The sequence below is a fragment of the Erpetoichthys calabaricus genome, chromosome 3 (genome assembly GCF_900747795.2).
Source record: "Erpetoichthys calabaricus chromosome 3, fErpCal1.3, whole genome shotgun sequence".
Classification (NCBI taxonomy): Eukaryota; Metazoa; Chordata; class Cladistia; order Polypteriformes; family Polypteridae; genus Erpetoichthys; species Erpetoichthys calabaricus.
In genome coordinates, this window is record NC_041396.2 from 51,013,805 (window position 1) to 51,029,667 (window position 15,863).

The 15,863-nt window shown below is 35.9% G+C and overlaps 1 protein-coding gene across 2 annotated transcripts in view; it reads right to left on the reverse strand.

Moving 5' to 3' along the window:
* LOC114643059 (adhesion G protein-coupled receptor F5-like) overlaps positions 1 to 15,863 on the reverse strand; it is a 140,081-nt gene that overhangs the window by 20,057 nt on the left and 104,161 nt on the right. For both annotated transcript variants that reach the window (XM_028791762.2, XM_051925630.1), the window contains exons 15-18: positions 11,757 to 11,963; positions 8,040 to 8,249; positions 6,896 to 7,042; positions 485 to 663 (exon numbers count right to left, since the gene is read on the reverse strand). In XM_028791762.2, the coding sequence (XP_028647595.1) occupies positions 485 to 663; positions 6,896 to 7,042; positions 8,040 to 8,249; positions 11,757 to 11,963 (743 nt within the window). The remainder of the gene's footprint in view (positions 1 to 484; positions 664 to 6,895; positions 7,043 to 8,039; positions 8,250 to 11,756; positions 11,964 to 15,863) is intronic.

The following is a 15,863-nucleotide window of genomic DNA, read 5'->3' on the forward strand; positions in this document are numbered from 1 at the left end:
AATGAAGAGAATAAAGCATCATTCAAATGCTACAAGATCATGACAGTGTCCAGTAATCAAATCCAGGTCTCAAGAACTGTGTTGCCTGAGTCCTAGACACACTATCTGTACATAAAATGAAAAATGAAATAAAGAACGTTTTGTATAGTTTCACAAACTACTATTAGTTACATTTTACAATTTTCACATAACATAATAAACAGTACATCCCTGCAACAGTACTGTAAAATATAAATTAATACAAGGAGGGTTTATAAAGAACTACAGCAGTAAGTATAAGATATGAGGAATGACAAAAACATGAGATTATTGCTTATTCAAGTCTGCCACAAAAGGAGCAAAAATTAATAAAATCATTGACACTCTCATTGCAGAGCTAGAGTCTAACTTCTATGTATACTTTGCTAAATACAGTACACAAATAACACCATGACACTGATATTAGATGAATACAGCTAACAAAAAATGGAAACAAACAATTTACCTGAGAAGTAATCAAAATATCCTGGATAACACTTAAAGTACAATTTGTCAGGGTTGGTTGCCAACTTTTATTAATGCACATTGCAGTTATTGTTCCAGTTTGACCCGGAGGGCAATTATTGGAAATTGAAATGGCATCTTCTGCTCCAAGACCAAAGTTAGTATCATTACATGCTGAATCTGGAGAAAGAGTCAAAGAGAAAAATATTGGCAATTTTCACCACATTTCATTCGTTCTACGACATCAGCTAGCATACAATGTGTTTTTCAATGGAACAAAAAAGACAGTTGAGGAAATGGAAAAATGAACATTGCCTCTTTTCTAATGTGCAGACCTAACAAATAGAATGGGAAGCGTAAATGTAATATTTTGTAAATACCGTAACAAGAACAGAAAAATGTTTTTTTGTTTAATATGCAGAAAGAATGATATCACTCAAATGGCAAATTTTGGAACACTTACTTACTGTATGGGGCGGCACGGTGGCGCAGTGGTAGTGCTGCTGCCTCACAGTAAGGAGACCTGGGTTCGCTTCCCAGGTCCTCCCTGTGTGGAGTTTGCATGTTCTCCCCGTGTCTGCGTGGGTTTCCTCCGGGTGCTCCGGTTTCCTCCCACAGTCCAAAGACAAGCAGGTTAGGTGGATTGGCGATTCTAAATTGGCCCTAGTGTGTGCTTGGTGTGTGGGTGTGCCCTGTGGTGGACTGGCGCCCTGCCCGGGATTGGTTCTGTGTTGGCTGAGATTGGCTCCAGCAGACCCCGTGACCCTGTGTTCGGATTCAGCGGGTTGGAAAATGGATGGATGGATGGATGCTTACTGTATATTCAGATAGCACGCAAATGCTGTTTGTCACAAGTACATTAACAAAAGTTTTCATGGCTTTCTTTAATTGACACAGAGAAGACCTTTTTGTGTTAGAGGACTATGTTACTGGAAATAACTACATAAATAATCAAACAAGTAAACTACTTAATTAGTTGTTAAAAAGGTTTGTAGTTGGCTGCATACAATCAAATGTGGGTATATACATGGCTTACATCTAACATTTATTATTTTATGTGTAGCCATCATTGTTATTTTTCCAGTACAAAAGCTCATATATTACTGTATATTAAGATTACTTGAAGCAAGGTGAAAGTGTTCTTAGCTCAGTTTTCAGATAGTGAAAACATAAAGGTACACAATGGGGTTCAGTTAGAATTCTTTACTTATGCTAAGAGAAGCTTTTGGCATACCAAACAGAACTAGCTTCAAAGGATGTGGGTTTCAAAGTGGTTTCTATATGCTAGGGACAATGCATACTGTACAATGATATGATATAATATGATTATATAAAAAACTGTTCGATAGACAATAAGAACTTTATATAGGAGCCTCCATGCAAGCTCCCTATTTCATAACCTGTAAAGCCATGATGTTTCATAGCAGCATCTTTGGTGTCAAGAATTTTCTTCTCATGAAGTCCAAAAGGTGCCATATTAATGTCAGTTAGAATATTAATTATTTAGATAGGCTGGTCTAGTCTTCTTTTTTGTAGCAGATTATTTTAATCCTCCAATTTTGTTTGGAGACAATTCAGACTCATCAGTGTTGGACATATTTAAAAACTCACATAGACATTTTTTATAACTGATATTGAATGCCTTTTTTCAAATTTTTTGATATTTTCAAAATTGAGTATACAGATTTATAAAGGCAATATCTGGGGGTAATTATGACCCCAAAATCCGCGGGTGGTATTTAACCTGCAAAAAAGTAAAATATCTACAAAACATTTTAATGTTCCCTTTTTTTGAGTTGTCCTTTGTGTCAAGTGTCAAGTGAGATGACACTTTCCCAAACTTTTCAAAATAGGAAACTGCAAAAAAGTAAAATGCTACTAAAATGTTCTAAAACACCTGTCACACACTAAAACACACAATCTATTAGTTTAAATAAATCATTAGGAATGAAATATAAATTGCATGTTTTTTGTATGAAGACAAGAATAATCATGTAAAAGATGTAAGAAAATCTGAGTTGCATTTTACAGTTTGGAGTAATAAGTTGTTTAGTATGAAAATGTTAATATTAATTCAAAAACCTGAAAAATGCATCCTGATAGATCCTTGTTTTTGCTATTTTACCTACAGGAAACTTTTTTTTTTTTAACATAAAAGACATCATTTAATTTCAACATAACAGGAGAGTGAAACTTGAGATGACAGAAGTGTGAATGCACATCTCAACCTTGACAAATAAAATATTTATGTTGTATAGTTAAGCTTCCAAGAAATTTGCCATACATATACTGCATGCTATGTATACTTTTTCTTGATTTATTTTTGTATTATATTTTTGTCAACTGTTTTGAGAAGACATGCAAGTAAAAATTGCATTGTACCATGTACACAAGACAATAAACTTAACATAATTCATAATGGCTAATTGACACTTTGTAAGCCAGCTTTTCTATGTGTTCTACTTATAACACAGTATATATATATTGTCACACACATGTGCGAGTAGGAGGCAGCTAAAGGGCTTGAGTAACTGTGATACTACATCAGACCAGGAGGAGGTGGAGTGTGCTGACTGTCTCTCTTAGTCTCTTACAGACCATTCTCAGGAAATCCTGCCAGGTTCTGGCGCCCCCTGATGATGTCACTTCCAGTTCTGGCATAGATTACATCATTTCCCTTTTCTAGCCCTTAAAACTGCCATCTTACCTCCACTTAATCAGTTCTGTATATATATATATATATATATATATATATATATATATATATATATATATATATATATATATATATATATATATATATATGTATAATTAGGGATGGGAATTGATTAAAAAAATCAATAATCAATCATAAAATAAGTACTTAAATCATAAAGTAAATACACACTGAATCACAAAAATAATGCAAGTTGAAAAAATAAGCAATAAGAAAACGATGTATTATAAGCACAAACAGGAATAACAACTAAATAAATCTTGTGTTAATTCTCAAATTGGTATAGTATATAAAACGCACATGTGTCAAAGTAAAACTAAATGATCGAAATGACTGTTGATTTTGAATGCACTGCTAAATACAATTTAATTGAAAGTATAAGAATCTCCTAAATGGGCATACATTAAAATTGTGTTAAAACTGTGAAGATACCATCCTAAGTTGTTCATCATCAACGACTTAATAATTATAGTTTGCACAAGTGTTTTCAATTTGGTGCACTGTGGAAATAATAGTTTAGAGTCCCTGGGTTCAGACCTCAGAGGCACACACGCCTCAGTTGGTTGAGACCTGTCTGAGAAGAATGGGTCTACCTGGAGAATATAAAAGCAGCTTCACAATCTCTCTTTTGCAGACTTTGCACTTAAGAGTGCACTGTATCAGCCAGGAGATGTGTTGGAGTTCCGGCTGCCAGGGTGTGTGTTCACCAGCAACTTTTGCAGAGACAAGGCACATTGGGCTCAGTAAGTGCTGTGACTACAAGTGCCAATCTCCAAACTGATTTTTCGATGGCATCTCTGGTAGTTAAGACCCTTGGGACAATTTAGCATGTGTATGACATTTAATGGGATAGTAAATATAATATGTATGACATTTAATTTAATTTTGTAGTTGGTAGAATTGTGGTGTGTGTTGGGATTTTTTGGGTTACAAAAAGTGTGCCACCACAGAAAAAAGGTTGGAAAGTCATTGCTGTACACCTTTGCTTCTGGCATGAAAAAAGTCCTCATAGCAGCTATCTCACCTAAAAACTGACACTTTGCATTACTTGGGTTAGTTATGTTGCCTTCTTTGCATAAATTAGTGAAGATACTGCTAATTGGAATAATGGGTAGTGGTAATCATTACACTTCTACTTTGTAGAATTGTATCATTATATTAGGGCAGTCAGCACTGCAAGCTACCTGACAAGTTAAACACAAGACTTATTTTGGTTTTAGTGCCACTCAATGATAACTTATTTTGCACTTATGTGGTATGATTCGATCTTCTTAAAAAAGTGCAATTTTTATGCTTGTGACTTTTCTCTTGCTTGAGAGTTACTATTTAAAATAGGCCTAATAGTGTAGTCCATCCATCCATCCATCCATTTTCCAACCCGCTGAATCCGAACACAGGGTCACGGGGGTCTGCTGGAGCCAATCCCAGCCAACACAGGGCACAAGGAAGGGAACCAATCCCGGGCAGGGTGCCAACCCACCACAGGACACCCACAAACACACCCACACACCAAGCACACACTAGGGCCAATTTAGAATCACCAATCCACCTAACCTGCATGTCTTTGGACTGTGGGAGTCCATAGTAATTAAAAGCAAATTAACTCTTTGAGGGCTGAATATTATTTCGGCAGCCAGCAGGAATGTGCAGCAGCGCAGCTGCTGGCCACTGGAGCTGTCTTCACACAGCTGCAGGCTGCCGGAACTAAAGGTGCATCAGAAGAGATCGAAAATGAAAACAATGTACCAGCATCAGCTGATCTGGTCCCCAGCTGATCATAGTGCTGAATGTGTTCGTGTAGCTGCGTGAGGATGTGCACAACAGTTATCCAGGAGGAACATAACATTACTATCCTCTTACATTCCTTTCTTTCTTAAATTTTCTTTGCCACTGGGAACAAATGAATGGTGGAACCACTTCATAAAAATTTCAGGATCCATCCACTTGGGCGGAGTGGTGGCTCTGAGGCTAAGGATCTGTGCTGGCATCCAGAAGGTGGCTGGTTCAAATCCCCGTCATTGTCAAAACAGATCCTACTCTGCTGGGCCCTTGAGCAAGACCCTTAACCTGTAATTGCTCCAGGGGCACTGTACAATGGCTGACCCTGTGCTCTGACCCCAAGGGGTATGTGAAAACTAACAAATTCCTAATACAAGAAATTGTATAAGGTGAAATAAAGAACAAAAAAAAAAAAACTCAGCATGGAAACTCTGAACACTCTGTGGTTCTGCAGCCGCATATGCAGCAAGCTGCAATGCACTATGTGTTCAGTCATAAACTGCATTAAGGTTTGCAACAACTGACGCCAGAGAAGCTCTTCTGAGGGGTCAAACCAGACAGGCTAACTGTCTCTCCCCACACACATCAGTGAACCTTTTGGTAGGTACCAACCACACAAAACCTATTGTTTTTGAGATGCTCTGACCCAGTCATCTGGCCATCATAATTTGGCCCTTGTTAAAGTCTCTCAGATGCTTAAGCTTGCCCATTTTTCCTACTTCTAACAAAACACCTTCAATAGCACACCGTTCACTGGTTGCCTAATAAATCCCACTTCTTAACAGGTGCTATAGTAATGAGATAATCAATGTTATTCACTTCACCTGTCAGTGGTTTTAATATTGTGAGTGATTGGTATATTGATGTCACTAGATGAAGTAGTCCTCACAGCTGGGAAGTAAGCAGAGGGACATTTAAACTCCAGTTTTGCATCATATCCAGGGCCATTTTAACGCATGGGCATGCTGGGCAGTTCCCCGGGAGCCCCATGAGCACAGGGGCCACATGTTAATCTATGTATGTTGTGACTTGCTGAGTGGTTGTGTAGGTAGGGGCTCCAGTGCACTGCTTTGCCCCGGGGCCTATAATGCTGTTAAAACGGCCCTGATCATATCCCTCCACAATGTCAACCACGTCAACTCAAACTTTTCCCAATATGTCTTAAGAATGGTCATACTCACAGCAATATAATTTTACTATTATTTGTGCTTGCATGTACATACAGTAGACAAACATGTCTAGTTTGTTATTACTTTCATTAGGTTAGTTTTTTTTGTTTCTTATAATCAGCAACTATGTTTAATAGAAGTGTTATTATTGTTTTAGTGCTATTACTGTTTTATTGGCATTATTAAACAGACTATTAGTAGTTTTAGATTCACTATTTAATGATTTAAGAATTTTTGTAATTCTTTTAGAAGAAATGATCTTCAGATACAATCTTTGGAAGAGTTTTACCTCATGGAATTTAGTTATGTTTTAATTTAATGTTATTGTTATGATTACTTGTGTTAATAACACTTGCAGTTCTCTATTATTTGTACATTTATAAATTTACTATTACTTTATTTGCTGTTGCTATGATTATTATTAGATATTACCCTTTATTGACAACAATTTGTCGAATTTGAAATGTATTTTGTGAAAATTAGCTCGGCACTGGTACTTCAATGCTACAAATAATGGAAATAATTTTTTCACTTATATTTTCAGAAACAGTACAAGCAAAAGATGCAGCAAATATTAATAATGTAAAACACCAGCATAACAATTTCATATGCAAAAATTTAAAAAAAAATGAACAAAAAATAATTTTTTACAAAAATGTCATGATTTAAAGACATTATTAAATCAAACATTTAGTATAAATCTCTAAAAACAAACACTTTTATATCAAAAATACCTATCACCACTTACTGTCATTAAAGGATGATATCATCATTATGCCTGGTGAGCCTTGACGGCCAGCAGGATTTGTGGCTGTGCACTGAAAATTAAATTCTTGATGGCTCATGCAGATTATATTTGTTGTGTAGTTGTAACAGGTGAGGGAGCCAATGGAAACTAAAAAAAAAAAAAAAGATTAAACAAAGTACTTGAAAAATAAACAAAACTTTTTATATTGATTGTTCTAGTTTGCATTATAAAGATGTCCAACTATCAAACAGGCTTTATTACCCAACAATACTTTATTACATTACCCAACACCAGCTCCTTATGATTTGTATTAGTTTTCATGTCACATCACTGTGATAAAAGAAAGTTATTCACACAGTAGATTTTTACAGTAGATGATTATTCAGCAACTGTACCACAGTTTGTACAAAACCTGGTGACAAGGTGTAGAGTGATGGAACATGCCAATGTCAGATACATAGAGTATTATTTCATGGTATTTGTTAGCAGAAACTGGCTAACAGAGACGATTACTCATAAAGGAAACCCTTGTAAGAGAAATTAAGTTAGATATCATAAAAAAAAAATATATATATTTTCATCTTCTAGGACTGAACTGGATAATTTGTGAGTGGTCTTAATATATGTACAGTAATAATAAAATGTCACTATTACATTTAGGGGAGAAATTGATTTTAATTGATGAAAAAACACAATGCAATTGCAATAAACAATTAATTTGGTTTTATTAAAGCACAGTACCTCAATTTTTTCAGGTCTTGTGTTAGACAAAGAAAGAAATTAAAGTAATCTTCTGTGAGTTTCTAGGAGAGCAGCTTCTGAGAGAAGCTTACTAACATACCTTTAATATGTTCTTCTACAAGGTATAAGGTGGGTGGTGAAGGACAGAGTCTGTTTTTGAGGTATGCAGTGTTCTGTATAGGACGGAAATGATACAGAGTAGGCCATAATTGTGCCTGTTCAAAGAAAGATTACAGCTTTCTTGCACTTAGAATATGGGGCTGTGACTGATATGTTTCTCAATTTAATACCTTCAATATGTTGCAATACATATTTGAACATTTTAGCTTTTATACGTTATATCAAAATATTTTCAAGAGGAGTCAATAGATGTAACCATCAAATTAAGAAGTACTGTACTTACCTTTTGTTGGTGAAGGCAGAGTTTGTGTTTCAGTAGTAACTACCACATTTGTTATATCACTAGCAACACAGCAAGCAAGAGATGTGGTTTTATTGCATTTAACATTTGCCATTACAGGATTGACTGTGACAACTGGCAGAGAATATACTGTCGTGGATGCTGAACCATTAATTTTTCTGCCAATATATGTATAAATGCAATAGTATGTTCCTAAAAGAAAATAAAAGCAGATTCTCTTTTTATTAAATTTCATGGATATATAATGGGCATTAAAATAGTGAAATAAGATGACTTTACATAACACATCACAAACATTTCATAATAAAAACAACATTAATGAAGTCAGACAGTCATTTTCTAACCCTTTCACGGTGGTCTGCAGAAGCCTATTCCAGCTAACACAGGGCACAAGGCAGGAAACAAACCCTGGACAGGGCACCATTCTATCGTAGGGCAGTTAATGAATACCCAATACTAATAATACAGAAATGGAGCACTAGAAATGTACCTTCACATATTGATGCATCACTGACATAAGAGAGAGCTAAATTCAGGGTACATTATGAAAAAGGTGATGTGTTCATTTATTTATATACTGTACACACATGTATTATGAGTTGCAATAGAGCAGTAGGCTTGCTAATGGCAATGCAATAAACATCAGGAGAGACAATATTTAAAGAAGTATGGAGAGAAAGTAAGGATATCGGCCAAGGAAACGTAGAAAAAAATGTATTAGGTGAACTATGAAATGGAACAACAATGGAAGATGTGGCACTGGGCCAGGTCCACTTCCTCTTCCTTGCAAAACGGACATTGTGGCTAGTGATAACTAGGGGGCTCTGCCCCCTGCTCGCTTTGCTCGCCAACCCCTGGTGTTGGGTAACCCGAAATACATTGATGTATGTATGAGATATATTGGAGTGTAAAGGTGTAGATGACGAACAAAGGAAGTAAAGAACCCATAGCATGGCACATTAGAAAGATTTATTGGAATATTTCTTTATACACAACATTTGTAGTAAAGATGGTGTGTTGTCCTTGAATGAGTTTTCCTTGGTATGGAGTATCTATAACTTTAACTTTAATGTCAGATGAACGCCGAACTCTTGAGAAGGCTACATAAAGTTGTCCATGTCCAAATACAGGCTCAGAGAGGTATATGCCAACTCTGTCCATGGTTTGTCCTTGGGATTTGTTGATTGTCATGGCAAATGCAGGTTTAATGGGAAATTGGCGTCGTTTAAGTGTAAAAGGTAATTCCAGGTCAGAACTTGTAAGGTCAACTCTAGGAATCAAAACAGTATTATTAGAATGTGATCCTGTAAGTACTTTTGCTTCAATAACATTGTCTGTCATGGTGTTGATGACTAAATGTGTACCGTTGCATAAACCTTGTTTAGTATTAAGGTTTCTTAATAGCATGACTATTGTCCCGATTTTAAGGTTAAGATTGTGTTGTGGTAATCCGGCTGGGTTAATAGTGTTTAAATATTCTAAGGGGAAATTAAGATGCTCATTCTCGTCTTCAGAATCAACATTGTCAGTACTTAGAAAGAGGCGGCTTTCTCCAGGAAGTAACGCAATGACCTGGTTATTTATGCGATCAACGTCAATATTCTTTGGACATAATATAGCCCATTGTGTTAATAGTGGTATCTGGTCTAATGTGATTGGACAACAACGTGTAAACTCATTAGTTTTATTGCCAGTTGTTTCTTCAGGGAAGTTAAGTGAATGACAATGACAGCAAGTGATATTCATTAATCTTAATGAATGTTCATTAATAGTGGACTCATTACAGAATGCGTTGTCAGCTAATTGGCAGAATTGTTTAGCGGCTGTTTGTCGTTCCTTTCTCTGCCGTTTATCTATTGCCTCTGCTGTTTGAGAGGCGCGTTGTAGGCGCCTGCGTTCATTAATTGTATTCAGGCGGGCTCGTTTCTGTATGTCCATTAGTTGAGATGTTTGGAGACGTGACTCCTTTGGTTGCGTTGTTTGAGAAGCGCGTAGTAGGCGCCTGCGTTCATTGTTTTTATCCAGGCGAGTTCGTTTTTGTAGCCCCGTCAGTCGAGCTTTTTCTTTTTGGAGCCGTGCCTGCTTTGCTTGTGGCATTTCAGACGCGCATTGTAGGCGCCTGCGTTCATTGATTTAATCCAGGCGGGCTCGTTTTTGTATCTCCGTCAGTTGTGTTCTTTCGTTTTGAACCCTTGCCTGCTTTGCTTCCGCAGTTTCAGATGTGCGTTGTAGAAGTCTATGTTCATTGTATTTGTCCATGCGGGCTCGTTTTTGTAGCTCCGTTAGTCGAGCTGTTTGGTTTTGGAGCCGAGACAGTTTTGCTTCCGCGGTTTCAGATGCGCATTGTAGGCGCCTACATTTATTTTTTTTATCCATGCGGACTCGTTTTTGTAGCTCCGTTAGTTGAGCTGGATCGGTTTGACCGTGACTCCATTAGTTATCCGTTGTCTACCGTTAGTAATATGGATAATTGCACTTACTTTTAATACGGAACGTTTTCTGTGGTTGTACTGTTAATAATGCATCAGTGTAATGTGATTCACATATGCTATATGGTTTGGACGTGTGAGAATGCCGTACGTTTAATACGGAGAGTTTGTTTATTCTTATTACCCTGACCATGCTGTGTAGTGTGGACGTTTAGTTCAGAAGCGCGTTGTAGGCGCCTGCGCCTTTCGTACTTTCTCATGCCTTCCGTACTATCTTTGTGGACCTTTGCAGACTCCGTAGTGTCTTCCGTTTGATTCTGGGTTGCAGTGCAGAATCCTCTTTTCTACGTGGCTGTGTCGTTAGTCATTAGCTATGGACGCGTTGTCGCTTCATGTCTTATTTACGTTAGTTGTGCTCTTTCGTTTTTGAGCCATGACTCCTTCGTTCGCGGTGGATCAGACTTCGCTTGCGGTTTATGAGATGCGCGCTGTAGGCGCCTGCGCACTATGTCTCCTGGGTCCATCCCCGTGTACCTGCGTCCATGTCTTCCGGTATACCATTCTCGGTTAGTAATATGGATAGTTTCCTGCCTACAGTAGTAGAGAACAGGAAGTAGCAGCACACATTACACCAGAAATAACATAACAAACTGCTGAAACTTGAGGTCACAGGTGCAGTTTATCAGTGTAATAAGATGGCCTTTTTGCGCTTACTGTTTTACTAAGAAGTTTACTATTAAGCCAGGAATGACCTCTGGAAGGGTATGCATAGCTGCTACCTGTCCATCTAGAGTTCAGAGGTGAGCTGAAATTAAATCTCACTGGCTGTGAGAGTCTAGTGCATCCCACAAAGATGTATTATAACTTTCTCCAGCAAAAGCCTGTCCATAAATAAAACATTTCTTACAAATGATTACTGCATCTCAAATTAATTTTAGTTATAATTTTCTATTAGTAGGAAGAACAACAGATAGCTGACAAAACTATTCTTTCTCAGCATTTTCAGATGGATATTGCTATACTGAAGACTGCCACAAGAGACTAAAAAATATTAACTTTCATGAATGTGATTCTTCACAGTAAATAAAATGAATATACAATAAACTACAATAATTACATTGTCTAATATTTAGACTCTATTAAAAAACTAAAATAAACAGAAAATAAAACAACATCAGATGCATATTATTACAAATATGAAGTTAATAATTATATTTTATTTATTTTCAGTTTTTTAAAATATATCCTAACAAAAATGTAAAAAACTTACCGCTCATATTTTGAGTCATATAAAAAAACGTGATCTTTTTGCCATTTATGGTAATAGAGCTACTATTAGAAAGTGGCACATTTATGCCATTCTGCACAATGACCCAGGAAATGTTGTCATAAGCACCAACAGTAGTTGTTGTGCAAGCAGCTGTTGTAGAATCCCCAACAGTTGAAGTTGGTGGTGTAAATTGCACAGTTACACTTCCTGCAAAGGGAGTTGTTTTAAAACAAAAATATTGTTTTATTTTGGTAACTCAAGTAACAAACTTAAAATTATACATCATTAACAGTAACACAGAAAGATGTTTGTATATTTTTACATAATTTATGTTACTCAATTGCATCCGAAGCACAAGAGCGCTACATAAACTTTGAATTTTCAGCATAGCAAAGTAATCTCCATCCATGACATATCCACTGACCTTTTTTGTACAAAGAAAACTACAATATATAGGATTTTGATACAAAATGTATGAATTTCTTTTTTTTTGTCTAATATTACTTTGAGATCATGTTATGTATATCTGAGGTATGTACTTCTGTGTTTTTCCTATTTAGCATTTAATGGAGTGCCATCATGAGCATAAATTAAAATGCCATGCCCTAACTCCCATTTATAACTATGATAGTTTGTTGCTACATGATAACTCCTCTATGTTGCCCACATGGTCAATTGCTTTCATAGGTGAAGTGTTTGCAAACACTAGGCTGCATATATTTGGAGACGAATTTCCTCATTTTAAAATCCTTACATCATTCTTGTTCTTTTCATTTCAACTACTACTGCAACCATAGCTTTAAAAGCAAATGTTATATTTTCAATTGCATTTTGCTTTCCATCTCTCTTGAATCCCCTTGTAATATTGTTTCATTGTGTACATTTTGTTATTTTGTCTATGTATCTCTACATTATCCATTATTTATTTACAATAAAAGTAACTATATGAATAAAATTTAGTCAACATTAAGATGGACTCTAGATGACAACTTCCTGAAATGGCAAAGCACCTCTGGAGCACAATCCTGAACAATTTAATTCACTTGGAGTTATCTACAGTCCAAATCAATACAATTTGATGAAAAACCTTCAGTTACTGGTCATTGATCAAGGTATATAAAAAACTTAATATGTAAATCTTTTTCTGTTATTTAATTTTATTCACCTGAAGGCCAGAGCCTTTCCATTCAACAGAGGGTACAAGGTAGGACATGGCCCTGAAGTAGGTACTAGTCTGTTGTAATGTTGCTGGCAATTAACTAATTCTTAAGTTACTAGTTCATTTCTAGTCGATTGATGAAACACTGAGGGCATTCATTTAACACTTTTATATCAAATACTTTTCAACTGCTTAAATAATTTCCATCCTGTTACCGTAGAATGTCTTTCAATATTATAAGTGATATGCAATGCCACTGTCTACTTAAAAGACAAAATGGTATAAGTAGAACATCTGACTCTTCTTTGCTTACCAATGCTATCAATCAATCAATCAATCAATCAATCAATCAATCAATCAATCACACTTTATTTAAAGCATCCAGGAAACAATATGACATACAAAAAAATTATAAGGAGCAAAACAAATATAAATAAATCAAAAATCTGAATTATTTCTATTACTCTTTCAATAAGCATCTCTATGTTATTGACAAGAATCAGAGTGTTAGTAATATTATATTTCATATATTATGTATTTGAACTTGCTTTAGCATTAGTTAAACAGTACCTCCATGTGCACAGGTGTAAATGTAAATATGACTAGAGATGTTTATGTATACAGTGTGATGCAATAACGTTTTTATCAATAAATGTTTGTAAAAATAAACTAAAGCAAAATTTCAATCTAAATTGGCAATATGATAAATTCATTAGTTATCTTTTTTTCCGTTCCCCTTGTCTAACTGGCCTTATCATCAAAATGTCATTTAGAGATTCAAAAAAACAATTCTATATTTCTCTTAATTATATCTATCTTACATAAGTGTACATTTATTTTTTATACCATTTATGAATTATTATTCTTATCTAATTTTAATTTGTTTTTCTTTGCATGTAACTACTTCTTTGACATCTTGTAATGCACTTTGAGCCTACATTGTATGAAAATGTTCTATAGAAACAAATGTTGTTTTTGTTGTTGTTGCCTGTACTGATAAATTGTCATGAAGCTGTACAACATTAAAAAGCATAGCGCTGAGCAGACTCCTGTCAATCATTGAGAATCCACTGCTTACACTAAACAGTATCATCTCCAGACAGAGGAGCAGCTTCAGCAACAGACTGCTGTCACTGTCCTGCTCCACTGAGACTGAGGAGATTGTTCCTCCCCCACACCATGCGACTGTTCAATTCCACCCGGGGGGTAAACGTTAACATTATTCAAACTTACTGTCTGTTATACCTGCATTGTTATCACTCTTTAATTTAATATTGTTTTTTATCAATATGCTGCTGCTGGAGTATGTGAATTTCCCCTTGGGATTAATAAAGTATCTATCTATCTATCTATCTATCTATCTATCTATCTATCTATCTATCTATCTATCTATCTATCTATCTATCTATCTATCTATCTATCTATCTATCTATCTACTGAGTCACTTCTGTTGCTTGTAGATCACTAGATCATATTTTTATTTTCCTTATAGTAGTATTATATACTGTAAATAGTATATTCACTGTAGAGTGTTGCTTAGGTAAAAAGATTTGTTTGTAAATATATAATTTCAGAGATATGTATTGGTTCGGGCAGCACGGTGGCGCAGTGGTAGTGCTGCTGCCTCACAGTAAGGAGACCTGGGTTCGCTTCCTGGGTCCTCCCTGCGTGGAGGATCAGTCACATAAGTAATAACAAAGTCTGATAGTTGAGTGAGACATTTTGAAAACAACAGAATAAAACTATTATACAGGAATTTCAACATAATAGATTATTATTCAATTGACAAGTTTTTCTTCAAAAATACAGCCTTAGGTTGTGACTACTGTAAAAACAAGGCAGCAAGATATTTTGAAAATTAAAGCATCAGGGGTCTGAAGTTTGAACTGCTTTGATTTGTTTATTAAATACTTCTCATCAAGAAGTGTTATTTAACCATAGTGTTTATCAGCGAGTTTCACCAAACTGTTATTCCCAGTGAATTTGCTGCGTTTGCGTTCACCCTTGTTCTTTGAATTATTTACTTATAATTCAGACAGTTTAGGAGAATTTTTTTTTTTAAATACAAGCACCACATAATGCTTTTCGAGGCTAGTGAGACATCTTCCAGATCTGTAATAGCCAACATTGATGGGACAGCCCCGTGGGTATATAATTTTGAGCATCTGCAATACAGGCTCATTGGGACAGGTTATCTGTGCTTGTAGCCACATGTTCAGGTCGATCTTCGAGAACCACATCAATATAAGAGAAGGAGGCGCGTGCCTTATGCATGCATAATGTTAAGCCACATGGTGCAGTGACAGCACCTAAACACAGGAGACTTTATGAAATAATGATGATAACGAAAGATTTATTACTATTTACAAGACGTTTCTATCTTTTTGATTGAATAAAAAGTGCAAAGCATCAGCACAGAAAGTTTGCAAAGCTTTCAGAGTGACTTCAAGAAATAGAACATGCCAGTGAATTCAGTCATGATACACCACTTTGAATTTTCTGCCTTTAAAAGACCTATGTGTTTTTTTTTTTTTTTACTTTTCAATACGATTTTGGCATTTCCACTTTGTTTGATGAAATACTGTATATGATATTGATTTCACATGATTTCTGACTGTGTTCTTTCTTCTTTGATCTCACAGAGGCAAAGTGGTGCAGTGGTTGGTACTGCTGCTGCACAGTTCAGGTCACCTTTTTTGCCACAATAATTGGTCCAGTATAATTGGCAGACGTTTCCCTAGCCCTCAAGGACATTTTAAAGATGACTGCACCATTATAATCCAGAATAATATCATGAACATTTCCATGATTTCAGGGAACTGACAGCAAAGCAAACTCAGCAATGTTCGCACATTCAACAGTATTCAACAGCTAAATACCCTGAATAACCTTTGTGGAATAAGGTGATATATCGGCACCAGACCCGACACAGACTGACACTGGAGGCA